We start from the raw sequence: 16,043 nt of genomic DNA, 5'->3' as shown, positions 1-16,043 counted from the left end.
ACTTTTATGTACTATATAATGCATGTCTTCCTTGTGTTTTATATAGATTTCAGCACTTTCCCCTCTCATCACATTTAGATTCAGGCCCCAAGGGGCTCAGATGGCAAAGAATCTGCTTGCATGAAGGAGACCAGGGTTCGATCCCTGTGTAAGAAAGATCCCCTGGAGAGGGGAATGGCTACTCACTCCAACATTTTTGCCTGGAGAAGTCCGTGGACAGAGGAGGAAAGGTCACAAAGAGTGGACACGACTGAGCGACTAACACTTTAACTTTTCTTTCCAAAAAAGGCACAGGCAAAAGTACTTCTAGGACAACTGGGCTCCAATCTTATTTGTGAAATAAGAAGAACTTCATTTCTCAAATTTTAATGGAGCATTCCTTTCCGGATCTGTAGTGACGGATTCGTTTTATAAATGTGGGAATTAACCCCGCCCACTCTTGAACGCGCTCCGTCACCTCCTCGCACCAAATTCTTTGAAAGAGACCCCAGGGGCCCGGTCTAGAGCATCCCTGCCTCCATAGCAACCAGACTCGAGCTTCCCATGCACCATGGCGACGGCTCGCCGCCGTGGTCGCTATGGTGACCGGGGCGGGCGCTGGACCGCGGGAAGGGCGCGTGCGCGGGGAGCGGGCCCGCGGCCCCTCAGCTGCGCTCGACATGGCGCTGAGGCGAAGGCCCTCGTTGGTCCTGCTGCTGTTACTTGTGCGGGGTGAGTCCGCGGGGCTCCGCCAGACGCGGCCCGAGGGAACCAGGCGCGGGGAGCGGGTCTGGTGGCGCGGGGGCCTGGGGCTCAGGGCTTCGGGGGGCGTCAGGGTGGGGTCTCGGGGGTGAGGGGTTCCGGCTCAGGTCGGGGGTCAGGGATACGGGGGTCCCGGCATTCAGGCTGAGCGGGGAGCGGTCCTGGAGATGCCGGCTCCCAGGGATGCGGGTCCCGGGCTGGGGGTGCGGGTCTGGGGTTGGGATAGGCACTACGGGTCGGGGAAGCGGTCGGGAGGTGTGGAGGTCGGGAGTATAGGGGAGTCCCGGGGGCCGGGGGGCCCGGAGTCGGGAGTCCAAGGGATCTGATCTGGGGGTTTGGGTGTAGGGCGTCCCGGGGTGCGGGGTCCGGGTCGGGTCCCGTGGCCGCGAGCTCCGTCCCTCTGCGAACAAAGCCGACTGGTCCCCGGCCCGCTTTGTCCCGCCGGCCCCGAGCCCTGCAGCCCGCCCAGGAGTGGCGCCGGGGCCGCCCGAGCCGGGCGTTGGTCTGTCCCCCGACCCCCGCCCCGGCTGGAGGCCCTGGGCAGCGCAACAGCGGGACCACACGCTGGGGGCCGTGGGCGTGCGCTGGGCGCTCGAGACCGCGGTCCCAAGGGAGTCCTCAACGCAGTGTCCAGAAAGCATACTGAGGAGCAGGGGACGGACACTCAGACCCGGTCCCGGGCGCCGCGCCGGCTTGCCTGGGGCATCCGCAGGACTTCCCAGTTCTCCGAGTCACTTTCTTGTCTGCTTACTTGCCATTGTCATCCCATGGTGTTTTCAGAGTGTACACAGCGAGGCCCCAAGTGATTGTTCGGGGGTGGAGTGGGCGCACCAGGAAAACAAAGGCTGCTGTGTTGAAGGCTCAGTGAGGGGAGTGATCCTCAGGGGTGGTGAGAACAGTGAGGGTCCCGGCAGAAGCCGGGGAGCAGGACTCTCTGGTGAGGGCTGAGTTCAGGGAATACATGTCCCTATACTGCGCCTGAAAGCGGTTTCCTTAAGCGTGTATTTGGGAGAGATAAATGATCAAAGGCTAGCCAGGGGACAAGGGTGTCAGGAATGTCCCCTCCCCGCTTTGTTGGTCACACGGACACTGTCCTATTCACAGACTGGAACAACTCGCCATTGTTGAAAAGATCTGTTCACATGAAAGTTTGCAGTTTTTACTGCAGAAACGTTTGGCAGTTTAGTTCAGGAATGAGTTTCAAGTTGGTGGTTTGTTAGTAAAACTAGTGGATGCTGAGGCCTTCACATCAGCTTCGTTGTTTGTTTTTTTTTTTAATTTTAATTAAACAATTTTTTTTTCTGGCCAAGCCATGCCTCATGGGAGAATCTTAGTCCCCAGACCAGGAATGGAACCTGTACCCTCTGCATTGGGAGTGAAGACTCTTTAACCACTGGACCACCAGGGAAATCCCAGTAAACTTATTTTTATTAACTTCTTATTTTGGTTTCCTGGAAATGCTACTTTTGTGATTTCCTTGATGTTAAAGATTGGAATTGACCTGTGGAGCATAGGAGGACTAATCAGATTTTGCATAGTAGGATTAATGACAAAGAGTAGAAGTGGTAGGATGTATTAATATGCTCTGAAGGGATGTGGCTGTCATTTTAATAGGGAGCTCTTTTCTATTATTTGTTTATGCTGTAACTATACAATAATACCTTGAAAATTATTCATTCACAGGGCGTCACAACTGCATCTCTTTTATTTTTATGATTACTCTTAATTGCTATTATTTTTGAGTGATCTCATTTAAAAAAATCTGGTCCCTGATATAATACATTTTTTATTACCCTTTGCCAAGCTCTGTTATAAAAATTTAATAGATAACAATTCTAAGAGGTTGTTCGTATCATTTTGAGTACAGAGAGATTTAGTAACTTGCTCAGAGTGACACCCTTCGCATGTCAGTTTGGAAATCGTAAACCATTTGTGTTAATCCTTTTTGTTGTTACTTAAATTGTTCCATTTGACAGTGGAGTTCTTATTATGGATCATTTTAACCAAATTTTTAAATGTTCAATGCTGTGTGGTTTGTAGATAAAGTATTCTTTTGTTGAGTTGGTGACAGGTGCAATTCCTCTTTGCAAATGTTATGCCACACGTCTTTTTTGAATGATTATGTGGTGTTTGCCATTGGGTTTCCAAATCTTCTAATGTCTTAGCGAGATGCTTCATTAGAGGTAAGGAGTTACAGTTTGTATTCCTGGGGTAAGACAGTTTGTTAAAGTTTAGCAAAATCTGAAAAACACGATTTCAGGAAATCTTTGAAATAAATTCTAAATTTTCCATTTGCATTTGCTTGGACTTCTGAAACATTTTAAAATGACCTCTTCTTTCCTGTTGTCTTCAGTCTTTTGAATTAATTATATCTGGTGTAATTGTTATCAGACATGTGTGTGCATGTGTGTGTGCAGAAAAACAAGGACCACCTGCCCTGAAGCATGCACTGCTTCAGACCAGCTGCTCATTCCCAGAGGGCCTGTTGAAGGCATTTGTTCTGAGTGCTTCAGTCTGGGGAAACTGAGTGGGAAGCTATTACAGATACTTAACCATAAGTAATTGCAGCATTACCTCTAGACAGATCACACATGCCACCCCAAGCTCTGGGAAACTTTCTCTTAAGCAGCCTCACAGGGTAGGCTTAAATCATTTCTTCTGAAAGAAACCTGATGTGTGTTAACACCCACTTTTTGAGATGGCCATATAATGTGACTGTAGAGGCTGTGGATTTAGTATAATCCAGCCAGCAGCTGTTAGAGATGTAACATTAGCAAATTCCTTCCCCACAAATTCTCTGCATTTTTTTTCACAAGCACAAGTGTGGTAAAACAAAGAGAAGTTTGTGTGTGGATGAAGTCAGGAGGTATGGAGTCTGCTGAATGATACCCTCGTCGTGAAGTTGGACCCTTCTCAAGACGTGTTTGTGATCAGGTGGTGAATGTGATGCTGACAGGGCCGAGCGCAGATTTCACGTCTCTTGTATCTACTTTCTAGATCCTCACAATATATACAAATAGCTTCAGTGGATTCTAAAGCATTCCTGAAAGAAAGTTTTGGTGGTAAGCACATTCTTTTACACCCAGTTTGGCAAGGACAGTATCCACTGTGATTCTCTATATGGAGTTCTAAAGCCTTAATTTACTGCATCTTTCCAACATGTCCTGACACACAGAAAGCCTTCTGAGAACTAACCCTTGTTTCTGATGTCTAGGAATACTGTTGTACTTTGTGTTGGTGTGTTTGTCTTTAAGGAGTATTACTATGTGTTGCAGGGCTTCCCTGGTGGCTCAGGGGGTAAAGAATCCCTGGGTCTGGAAGATCCCCTGGAGAAGGAAATGACAACCCACTCCAGTATTCTTGCTGGGGAAATCCCATGGACAGAGGACTCCAGCAGGCTACAATCCAAGGGTTTGCAAAAGGGTTGGACACAGTTTAGGGACAAAACAAGAACTATGTGTTATGTATTATATTCCTATGAGTAGTTAATATGAACAGCTGAGGTTTCAAAGCTAGTTATGTAGAAACATAAAACTTGTTAATAGATTGGTAGCAGTTTAGTCGCTAAGTCATGTCCAACTCTTGCGACCCCATGGACTGCCAGGCTCCACTCTCCATGGGATTCTCCAGGCAAGAATACTGGAGTGGATTGCCATTTCCTTCTTTAGGGGATCTTCCCAACCCAGGAATTGAACCCGGGTCTCCTGCATAGCAGGCAGATTCTTTACAGACTGAGCTACGAGGAAGTCCATTCTTTTTCTTAGACCATCTTTCATTTTCCAAGTATCCCAAGGCTTCTGTGATTCAGTGTTCTTTCTGTAGAATATTGCCCACATCAGGTTCTGCCATGTGCATATTGTCTGCTTTGCCCAGCTTCACTCAGCTCACAGTGATCCTTCCTGTTTCTAAACAGCATAGCTTGTAGTCTGTACTAGTACAACAGACATTGACTGTGTATCTGTAATATGTCCTTTGTGCTAGGGGTGCAGACAGGAATAAAGCTCCTCAAGCCAGGATGACTGCCCACCGAATTACATTGCACTTTTGTTGTTGGGTGTAAATGCATTTTATCTTCTCAATGTTATTAAAAATTCGTTGGGAACAGAGGCTGAATTGAATTTCTTGTGTATCTTTCCAGGGATGGCTATAGTAAGTATTGTCTTTGTCACTTAAAAGTCAGTTAACATTTCTTAAACACTTCCAATGCATCCAGGCTTTTTTTTATGTATCTTATCTCCAGTGACCCCAGAAACTTTTGGAGATTCTTGATTTTTACTACTGTAGTTTTTGTGGAAGAAGAAGGATGGTATTTCTCGACTTGGTTTACTTTAAACATCTTCTCTCACCCACTCTATGCGGTTATATGAGGTTAAGAAGGAAAACATGGGGAAATGCTTGTGAAGTCATTTAAGTGATACAGTCATATATCTTAGGATTCCAACAACACAAAACATCTTGGGGGGGATGTTTGGAGGAACTGAAAAGATAATCAAAACTGAAAGGTAATCAAAATGTTGATGGGGGTTCTGTTTTACAGTGGCAGGTCTTATGGCTGATTGTTTTCTACTTTTCCCTTATTTACCTGGCTGATTATTTTATAAGGAATTTTTTTATATATAATGGAAAAAATTTCATTTGGGGGGTCCTCCAATAACATAGTGGACTTTTAAGTTTGACAGTTGGTAAGGATTTTCTTTTAAAATGGGAAAACAGTTTAATGTGTTAGCCTGTGACTGTGGCTCCTTCTGGCTCTGGAGTTCATGCCAGCTGCAGAGCGAGGAGGAGGGGCAGCCTTGGAGCTTGGTTTGATCAGGCATCCTTTGTGACTCATCTGAGAGACTTGCTGTCACCGCTTCTGGGTCGGGGTGCCAGCTGTGGTGTCCTCAGCAAGTGCTTGGTGGGAAGACAGAGAGCGCTGATGAGAATACCTGCCTCTCCCTGCTTTTGAACAAACAGGTGAAATCATCCAAGTAGCCAGTTTGGTCTGCCTGTTCAGCACAAGCCCGTGTTTAGAGGATCCCCTCCTCTGTGCCAGCCGGGCAGCTCCTGGGGGGCCAGTTTTCTTTGTCTTGGGTGATAGGAATACCAGGTCAAGTTGACTTCCTTGGGAAACTGACTCCGAAAGATGTTTCCTGGAGTCAGCCGAGAGCTGAAGCTCCCTTATCACATCTTCCTGCCTGCCACGACTTCCTCCTTGGATGTCTTTCTCTACGGGAAACTTTTGACGTCTTTTAGAATGAAGTGCAGCTGTCTGGAGGATTACAAATAATGCCGCACAATCTAAGACAACTGCCTTTTCTTTTTTTAAGATTTGGTCCCTTGATTCTCCTCTGGAGCATCTCTACGAGGGTGCTAGAGCTTAATCAGCCAATCCATAATTATTTCACAATCTCTCATTTTCACATCAGCAAAACAGGGACATCTAACATAAGTTTTTGCCCAGACCAGGAGCAGTACATGGTTTAGATGGTTAACAAACAGAGCAGCCCTTTGGAAGTGAGAGCTCTTAACTCTGGGCTGACCTGGTAGAGGGACATTTCAAGAAGCAGCACCTTTTGGGGTAATTTGGTTGACTTAGTGCAGATTTGGGGGAGTGGAGGTGTTAGGGGCCAGGAAAGTGGAGAAAATGCCACGAGCAGAGGCGTTGGAAATGCATGTGTTGTATTCTGGGACCAGTGAGTTATCGTAATGATAACTAAGGACAGCTGCCAGTTATTAGAAGGCTGCACCAGGCACTGCTGATGGCGCCACCTCACAGGAATCTTAGTCCATCTGAGCGGTCAGTCCCTATAGGCCTCACTTTGCGGTGCTGAACCTGACACTTGGGCAGGTTAGTCACCTGGCCCCGGTCACAGCTGGTAAGTCAAGGAGTCAGATCACCAATGGAAGAGAATGTCACCGAGTAATTAGACTGTGAGACTGAAAAATGCTTTCAATGCCGGGCTGAAAAATGTGGACCTTGTTATGTAGGTTCTAGAAATTCATATGGCAGTTTGGAGCAGGAATTGATCTGATCGAATATTTTTAGGTGTGTTGGCCTGATACTGCATTCAAGAAGGCTGGAGAGGGAGAGTTAGTTAGGAAGCTTCCAGAGTAGTTCATGCCCGTTCCCCTTAGGGGAAGTCCCTTGAATTCAGTCTTGTTCATATCTGAAAGTGTATTTTTACCTTTGTTCCTGAAATATAGATTTATTGGGTGCATAAATTTAGGTTGACAGCTGCTTTGACCTGGAGCCTGGGCTCCCCGATGCTGATGCTGTCTGGCTTCCTTTGCTCCTGTTGTGAAGCTGCTCCACCTGCTTTAGGGGTCTCGTCTTTTCTTTGGCATCCTGCAGTGTTACTACATGTGTCTGAGAGGCATTTCTTTTTAATTATTCTCCTTGTTAATTTGTTATAAGTTGTGTATCTCTGAGTTTATATCTTTCTGGAGAATTCTCAGGGAGGGTCAGTTCAAACACTGCCTAGCTTCTATTTTCTTAATTCCTTCCTTTTAGAACTCTGATTGGATATATTCAGTCTTTCATCTTCCAAGACTGTTAACCTTCCTGTCATAATTTCATGTTCTTCTTTCTTGTTGCTGTTCTGGGTTATTTATTAAATTTTGTTTTACAACTGTTTCTCTTGCCAACCATGTCTGTAATCTGTTTAACCAGTGTATGAAGTGGTTTTTTTTTTTTTAACCCATTATATTAATTTCAAAAAATTTGCCTGGTTCTTTCTATAATCTAGTTTATTTTGCTTGCTCATTTTTTCATTTCTTTTTTTATTTTTAAACATTTCACACAAAGCTGTTTTATATTCTACATGTGAGACTTCAAATATCTGAAGTTCTCTGGAGTCTAAACCTAATGCTGTTGTTTCTCGTGACCGTTACTGTAGCGGCTTGTTTCTCTTTCCTTGTAAACGTAAACTGACGTGTCTGGTTGATCGCAATCTATGCAGCTCTGGGATGCGTTTTGTGAGAGAATGTGCTCTTGCTGGGCGGCAGATGTCTGGGAGGGCTTTCAGGCTCCCTGGCATTGTTTGGAAACTTCAGGTTCAGCTCTGCCTTCCCGTTGGCCCAGCTGCGCAGTCTCCATGATGACCCTCAGGGTCAGGGCCCACCCATCCTATTACTTCCTGGGTTCAGCCTACAGCTATTTTACTTGTTTCCCATGAGCCCAGAGGTACAGTAAAAACTACAGTTTGTCTGCATGAGGTCTCACTGGAGTGTAGTTAAACCACTGCTGTAAACAGGAACCCTGGCCTCCTGAAAAATTTAAGTCACACACATCCTCAAACTTTTATATTATGAAAGTAATGCTTCTGTTTTCATTTTTCAAGTATAAGATGAAGTTAAAATACTGGCTTTTTTAGCAGGGGGAGCACATATGCCCCCACGGAGGTCCTGATAGGTTTAGGGGAAGGGGTTGAAGGAGCCTTGCTGAGCATCAGTGCTGCCAGGATGGGGCTGTACTGTCCTGTAGACACACACGCAGCCCACTGCACGGCTGTCATCCCCGTCCACGGGTGGGTTTGTCTGAAGAGCAGTGAGCATCAATGATTCGAGACCCAGCAACTTGAAATTTAGAGAATTACTGCTGTTGCACACTGGACAAGTGTTTGGTGGAGGAGCTCTCCCCTCTCCACAGGGAAGGAGCTTCCCAGATTCTTGCTGGATGAGGCGAGAGGGATAGCCCACCCCAGGCTATACTGTGCACTGCCTCCCAGATCCTTTTCTGGGTGGAAGAGGGAGCCCGTGTGGGAGTCAGGCATTCTGGACCCGCTTCCCAGCTTTGCATGTGATTCATTTGGGGACCTTGGGGAAATATTAATTATACTGGTTTTAATCCAAGTCACTTGAAAGTAATTTAAGCAGCATTCCTCTTCCCCTCCCACCAACACATTCACTTTTCTGTTCACGGATTCGTTGAATTAGTTTAATTACAAGGGTAAGTGAAAGTTTTGAAAGCCTAATTCATAGAAATGTCTTCCTCTTCTGAAAGTTTAGAAGCTTTTAGAGCCAGGAAACCAATGCAGAATTCAAAAGACACCAGTTTGATCCCTGGGTCAGGAAGGTTTCCTGGAGGAAGGCATGGCAACCCACTCCGGTATTCTTACCTGGAGAATCCCATGGACAGAGGAGTCTGGCAGGCTACAGTCATGGTGTTGCAAAGAGTCGACATGACTGAAGTGACTTGGCACACCCACACAACCTTGGTTTCAAGGACAGTTCGACTTTCAGAACCTCAGGTGTTCTGTTTTTTTTAATCTGCTGTGACTGTACTTACTAGATTTAGTGTTTTGAGAGTTCCTATGTTTGTTTGCCAGGAAGGAAACAGTGGACCACTGTTTGGTTGGGTTGGTGATTACTGTTTGATATCTCGCATCAGATTGTGGAGTTTTCGCTCTGACCAAATTCGCTCTCGCTTTCAAGTCCACTGCTGGTGGAATCCCTTTGCCATGAATCCGTGAAGCAGCGGTTGAGTAAGAACAAGTGTTCGTGTCTTTAATTTACCGGGTGCTGTTTTAGAGTCGTTTATGTTGCAGAGTCGTGAACACTGTAGGAGGTGATGGAACTCATGGCCCTTCCCTGCACATGGTACTTTCATGTACATATATGGACATTTTATATGCTGTCTTGGGGGGTGGGTTACAACCCCCAGAAGGTCACCTCAGGTGGAGCGGCCTGCTCAAGGGCACAGGGCCTGTCTTCTGAGTTGATGCCAACTGTTTGCAGAGTTTGGGACCAGCATACATCCAGGAGGGTTATTTTATTATTCTGCTGTTTCTTCTTCCCCTTAACTCTGTTCCAGCCCAAATTTTCTGTTAGGCTGTGTTACAGATGGTGACTGTTGGTGTGAAACATCTGGTCATAATCTCCGTACGTTGCCAGTTTACCTCACTCTGTGGTTCAGAGGGAAGACTTGATTTAGATGGCTGTAATGGCAACCCACTCCAGTACTCTTGCCTGGAAAATCCCATGGGCGGAGGAGCCTGGTAGGCTGCAGTCCATGAGGTCGCGAAGAGTTGGACACGACTGAGCGACTTCACTTTCACTTTTCACTTTCATGCATTGGAGAAGACTAAGGGCAACCCACTCCAGTGTTCTTGCTTGGAGAATCCCAGGGATGGGGGAGCCTGGTGGGCTGCCGTCTATGGGGTCGCACAGAGTTGGACACGACTGAAGCAACTTAGCAGCAGCAGCAGCAGCAGCAGCAGGGACATTTCAGTCTGTGGTTTCTGCAGTGCTTCATCATGTTAGCAGAGCTCCAGGAGGCGTGCAGGATGAGGCCATAGGAAAAAGAGTGAAACCCTCGCTGTACCTGCCCTTCCATTTCCCTCAGTGTCCTTGTCTGTCTGTCTCTGCCGTAAGCAATGGGGATGAGGGAAGAGGCCTAAAGGACCTCTCATGACGTCGGGTGAGGGATCTGGCCTTCACAGAAGCCAGAACACACACCTTCCTGACGGCCATGTGGCTAACCCCCTACCCCTACCCTCACAGCACCCTCAGGCTGGTCGCTTTCCCCAGGAGGACTGTGTTTGTATGTGTGATGTTCTCCCTTCAGCTCACAGATTTTGCTTTCTGTGCTGTCCTCATCAGGAACGCTTTCTACGTGCAGAGTAACGCAGAGTAAATAAAACCTGTTAGGATTTGGTGCTTCTGTCCTCATGAGCAGCTCAGTTTTGACACTTCTTCTCATGAACCCTTGAGGAAGATGCTTTACTGGCACTTGGAGGCTTCGACTTGGGGTGCCCTGTCCTGGTCCTCCTGCCTGCCCCACCTCTGTGGGGGCTGGGCTCTGTAGCCCTGGGCTCCAGTGGGGAACACCGCCTTTGTGGGAACTCACGGGGTTTGGGCTTGGGGTGATGAAGTCGAGGCACTTGGGTCTCCACACCTGCCCTTTCCATAGAGGAGTTGGGAGTCTAGAGAAACGGAGCATTTTCCTTTTCTTTTATAAGTTTATGGTTATGTCATAAAGAGAAAAATTGATCACTACAGTGTTTTTACTTAATTCAGTTTTATCAGGGAATCATACAATCTGGAACATGATCTTGGGCTCTGTAAGGCATTTCATCACTGGTTTCTGAGTCACCTTATATGCTGTTTTTCTGCTTTATCATCACGGCCCATCCACCCCAATGCAGGTCACCCTCTTCCTGTTCAGTCCTGTTCATTTCCTAGTATCCAGCTCAGCATACTTCTCCATAAAGCCTTTCTTAGCTCTCTAGCCTGGAGCAATCTCTTCCTTTCTGAATTCACGTTCAGCAGGAAGAACATAAGCTAGAATGAAGTTTGAATCTCAGCTCTACTGTTTGACCTGTCCAAGTCAACATCCTTATCCATAAAAGAGTAGAAAAACATATAACTTTGTAGGATTGTTTTGCAGCCCAGTGACTATGTATACTGAAGGCAGAGGAACCAGAGATCAAATTGCCAACATCCACTGGATCATGGAAAAAGCAAGAGAGTTCCAGAAAAACATCTATTTCTGCTTTATTGACTATGCCAAAGCCTTTGACTGTGTGGATCACAATAAACTGTGGAAAATTCTTCAGGAGATGGGAATACCAGACCACCTGACCTGCCTCTTGAGAAACCTATATGTAGGTCAGGAAGCAACAGTTAGAACTGGACATGGAACAACAGACTGGTCCCAAATAGGAAAAGGAGTACGTCAAGGCTGTATATTGTTACTCTGCTTATTTAACTTTTATGCAGAGTACATCATGAGAAACGCTGGGCTGGATGAGGCACAAGCTGGAATCAAGATTGCTGGGAGAAATATCAATCATCTCAGATGTGCAGATGACACCACCCTTATGGCAGAAAGTGAAGAGGAACTAAAAAGCCTCTTGATGAAAGTGAAAGAGGAGAGTGAAAAAGTTGGCTTAAAGCTTAACATTCAGAAAACTAAGATCATGGCATCTGGTCCCATCACTTCATGGGAAGTAGATGGGGAAACAGTGTCAGACTTTGTTTTTTTTGTGCTCCAAAATCACTGTAGATGGTGATTGTAGCCATGAAATTAAAAGACGCTTACTCCTTGGAAGGAAAATTATGACCAACCTAGATAGCATATTAAAAAGCAGAGACATTACTTTGTCAACAAAGGTCCGTTTAGTCAAGGCTATGGTTTTTCCTGTAGTCATGTATGTATGTGAGAACTGGACTGTGAAGAAAGCTGAGCGCCGAATTGATGCTTTTGAACTGTGATGTTGGAGAAGACTCTTGAGAGTCCCTTGGACTGCAAGGAGATACAACCAGTCCGTTCTAAAGGAGATCAGTCCTGGGTGTTCTTTGGAAGGAATGATGCTAAAGCTGAAACTCCAGTACTTTGGCCACCTCATGCGAAGAGTTGACTCATTGGAAAAGACCCTAATGCTCGGAGGGATTGGGGGCAGGAGGAGAAGGGGACAGCAGAGGATGAGACGGTTGGATGGCATCATCAACTCGATGAATGTGAGTTTGAGTGAACTCCGGGAGATGGTGATGGACAGGGAGGCCTGGCGTGCTGCGATTCACGGGGTCGCAGAGAGTCAGATACGACTGAGCGACTGAACTAAACTGAACTGACTATGTATGCTGCTCCTCTCAAAGTGTCTGCATGAGTGGTAACAAAAATTACACCAATTAATATAATAAAATTACAATTACTAGTGTAATTGCATAAGTGCTTAGCAGAGGTCAGGCAGATGCTACGCTCTCAGCATTCGGTTGTAGAGATTTACTGTCAGTGCTAACTGTTGCTGCTGCTGATGACACTATTACTATGTTGTTGTTTAGTTGCTAAGACCTGTCCTACTCTTTGTGACTCCTTGGACTATAGCCCGCCAAGTTCCTCTGTCCATGGAATTTCCCCGGCAAGAATACTGGAGGAGGTAGCCATGCCTTTCTCCAGGGGATCTTCCCGACCGAGGGATGAACCCCCATCTTCTGCTTTGGCAGGCAGGTTCTTTAACACTGAGCAACTGGGGAAGCCCATAACTGTGTTACTGCAGTGCGTTTGATCCTCAGTTATTCAGAGGCAAATTGAAAGTGAACCTCATCAGGCTTAGGCTTTTGGACTCCACTATTACAAAGAGGCCCCTTTCACACCCCGAGTTTGATCCTAGCAGTATCCTCAGATTTGCAGAGCTTAGCCGCCTTAGCAACAATCAGGCAAGAATGTCCTCTTCTTCCCTCTGCTGTTCTCTTTCCGTTGGGTGGCCTTGCACTGGCGCAGCACCGGGAGACGAGCGTCTGTCCTTAGTGTTTGTTTGGGAAAGAGGCAGGGGTTTCACTGGCCATTTTAGAAAGGGGCTGACAGAGATTTCTGTTCAAACGTATAATAGCCCGGACAGATGAGAAACCATGGCCTCATTCGTGTGTTCCTTTCCTCCCTTTCTAATATTATTTATTTACATGGCTGTGCTGGGTCTTCATTCTGGCTCGGAGGATCTTTGTTACGACCTCTTTTAGCTGTGGCCTGTGAGCTCTCAGTTGTAGCATGTGGGATCTAGTTCCCTGATCAGGGATGGAACCTGGGACCCCTGCATTGGGAGTATGGAGTTCTAGCCACTGGACCATCAGGGAAATCCTGTGTGTTTCTTTTTCTTTTTTTTTTAAAGGGGTTTCGTAAAGTGCTGCTTTTCTGGCTTGAGAGTCAGCCAACTGATTACCTTCGGCTACTTTACTCCCATCCCTGCTGTGCCCTTTGCAATGCCTCCTGTGTGTTTCTTAACTGTGATTTTAAAATAATTTTGAGTCAGAAGACCTGGTTTCCACTTTGGTCTCTGATATGTTCAAGTTTTGAAGCTACACCTGTCTGCTAGTATATCTTAGTGCCTGAACAACAGCAGCAGTGTATCTGAGCCCTCTATCTGTGGGGAAGAGATAATATCCACTTTTCAGGGTTTTTACCAGAGTTCAGCCGAGACTGTGTGTGCAAGTGGTCTGTACATTATAAGATGCTGTGCAGATGTAAACAGTACCATTCTTGGCTTTGTTCCCTGTGAGTCCTAGAGTTTCATTAATCTTCTGGTTCTTTAGGCTACAGTCCTAATTTAGAGGAACTTTCTCATATCGAAGCATCCTTGATGGCTTATTTTGATGAGACAGCAAGTTTTCACATTTACTTTTTCTATATAGGAAAGACATTTCATCTAAAGTACAGATTGGTGTCCTGATTTTTTCTTTAAAAAAAAAAAACAAAAAACCCAGAAGTCTAGTTTTAAGTTTCAAGAGTAAAGAAGAAGAAATTATCTGACTTTCTTGTATTTCAAAAGTGGTTCCACGATGTTTGTAGAGATTAGACCTCTTTTGCCTGGGGACATTCTTATGCCTGCGCTAGCAAACTTTGAATAATAAAAAGTTTCAGTGGAAATTCCAGCATATCTTTAAGTGAAGAAGCTGCCAATATAAATCCGTGTGTTTACATTAAAAATAAGCATCTTTTTAGATGAATAAGTATGAAGAATGGATGAGTTCAGGAGAATGTCATGTGAATAAACAGGCCTTTGTGTCCCCAGGAATCCCACATCCCGAGACGGGGAGCTGGGGTGACCGTGGGAGCGCTAGCTAGGGGCAGGTCCCGGGAAAGTAGGGAGAAAATGAAGAATAGCCCTTGGGGATTCAGCAAGTCACAAGCCTGGGCGAGAGCACATGTCCGGGGCGACGGCTGACCCTCTCCCCCAGTGGCCTCTCTGTCGGGGGAGAGAGAGTCAGCACAGTCCTGCCTCCTGGGGTGCCCAGCACTCGGCAGGTAAGAGTGCTCCTGGGGACGTGGGCGTGTGTGTGTGTGAGATGGCGCACAGCCTATGTATCTGTGTGAACAGGTGTACTTCATGTCATGTGTATACACCGCATTCTTGTTTAGATTGTGGTTGTAGTTTGACTTGGAACCTGCACATCATTTCTAATCCAGAGTGTACAGCTCGTTTTAAATTGCTCTCCACTGTTAAATTTTGCCACATGAAATGGGCCCTGTCACGTACAAGCTATTTTTCTGTTTCTAGAGACCTGTTGCCCTCTATGGGTTCTGAAATCACAGCCGTGTGATAAGGAGGTTTGGGGGAGGAGAGGCTGGGCCCCTGTTGCCCTGTGGCTTGGCTCAGGGAGCACACTGGACATGCGTCACAACAGAGGGAAATCGGGTGTGTGGGTGTCCGGGTGTCCTGGTAGTTTGTGGGTCTGCTGCTGCTGCTGAGTCGCTTCAGTCGTGCCTGACTCTGTGCGACCCCATAGATGGCAGCCCATCAGGCTCTTCTGTCCATGGGATTCTCCAGGCAAGAATACTGGAGTGGGTTGCCATTTCCTTCTCCAATGCATGCATGCATGCTAAGTCGATTCAGTCATGTCCGACTCTGTGTGACCCCATGGACAGCAGCTCACCAGGCCCCTCCATCCACGGGATTCTCCAGGCAAGAATACTGGAGTGGGTTGCCATTTCCTTCTCTGAATTTGTGGGTCTACAGAAGCAAAAAATGACATCCTTCTCCATTGAGATGAATTATCTCAAAAGAACACAGAGATTCCTGCTTTATTGTTTATCTAGAATGAGAACAACACTTTTTTCCCAAGCTCCAGTTTGCTTTATTTTTTCATTTTACAAATTATTTTTGACAAAAATCAAATGTATTTAAAGAGCGTGTATATATGCCATGTAATTTATTTTTAAAAAATTAATATAGTTGGTTTATAATGTTAGTTTCACATGTACAGCACAGTGATTCAGTTATATATTTCTATTCTTTTTCAGATTCTTTTCCCTTGTAGCTTATTATAAAATATTGAATATAATTCCATGTGCTATACAGTAGGACATCGTTGTTTATTTTGTATACAGTTTGCTTTTAATTTGTGATTTTTTAAAAAATGTATATTTTATTGAAGTATAATTGACTTACAATGTTTCAGATGCACAGCAGGGTGATTCAGTTATACAAATACACATATATTATTTTTGAAATTATTTTCCATCATAGGTTATTTGAGGATATTGACTGTAGTTCCCTATGCCATACAGTAAACCTTTGTTGCTTATTGAATATATTTTAATTAGAAACCTAGCATTCTATTCATACTAAGTCAAACAAGCAGAATCAAAATATTTTTTTAGTTATGCAAAAATTCATAGGTTTTCTAAAATATGTATATGTATTTTTATATATATATACACACAAGCTTTTATACTACACTTGATAAAAGTTGAGAAAGAACATCAAAAAAAATGAAGAGATGGAGAAATTGGAGAACATAAACTAAATGAAATAGCACTGAATATGAAATAGAAAAAGTGAAACAAATGATAAAAGTAAAAGATCGTCATATAGTCTAGTTGT

General features: G+C 45.4%; 1 protein-coding gene across 1 annotated transcript in view; it reads left to right on the top strand.

Annotated features, from left to right (window-relative positions):
• The first annotated feature begins 628 nt into the window (after positions 1–628).
• JAM3 (junctional adhesion molecule 3) overlaps positions 629–16,043 on the top strand; it is a 31,290-nt gene continuing 15,875 nt past the window's right edge. The window contains exon 1 of the mRNA XM_052661674.1: positions 629–711. Coding sequence (XP_052517634.1) covers positions 660–711 — 52 coding nt within the window. The 5' untranslated portion in view covers positions 629–659. The remainder of the gene's footprint in view (positions 712–16,043) is intronic.

Source organism: Budorcas taxicolor, chromosome 25, assembly GCF_023091745.1.
Source record: "Budorcas taxicolor isolate Tak-1 chromosome 25, Takin1.1, whole genome shotgun sequence".
NCBI classification, from domain to species: Eukaryota; Metazoa; Chordata; class Mammalia; order Artiodactyla; family Bovidae; genus Budorcas; species Budorcas taxicolor.
The sequence above is the reverse complement of the archived record's forward strand: the minus strand, read 5'-3'. Positions and strand labels throughout refer to the sequence as shown.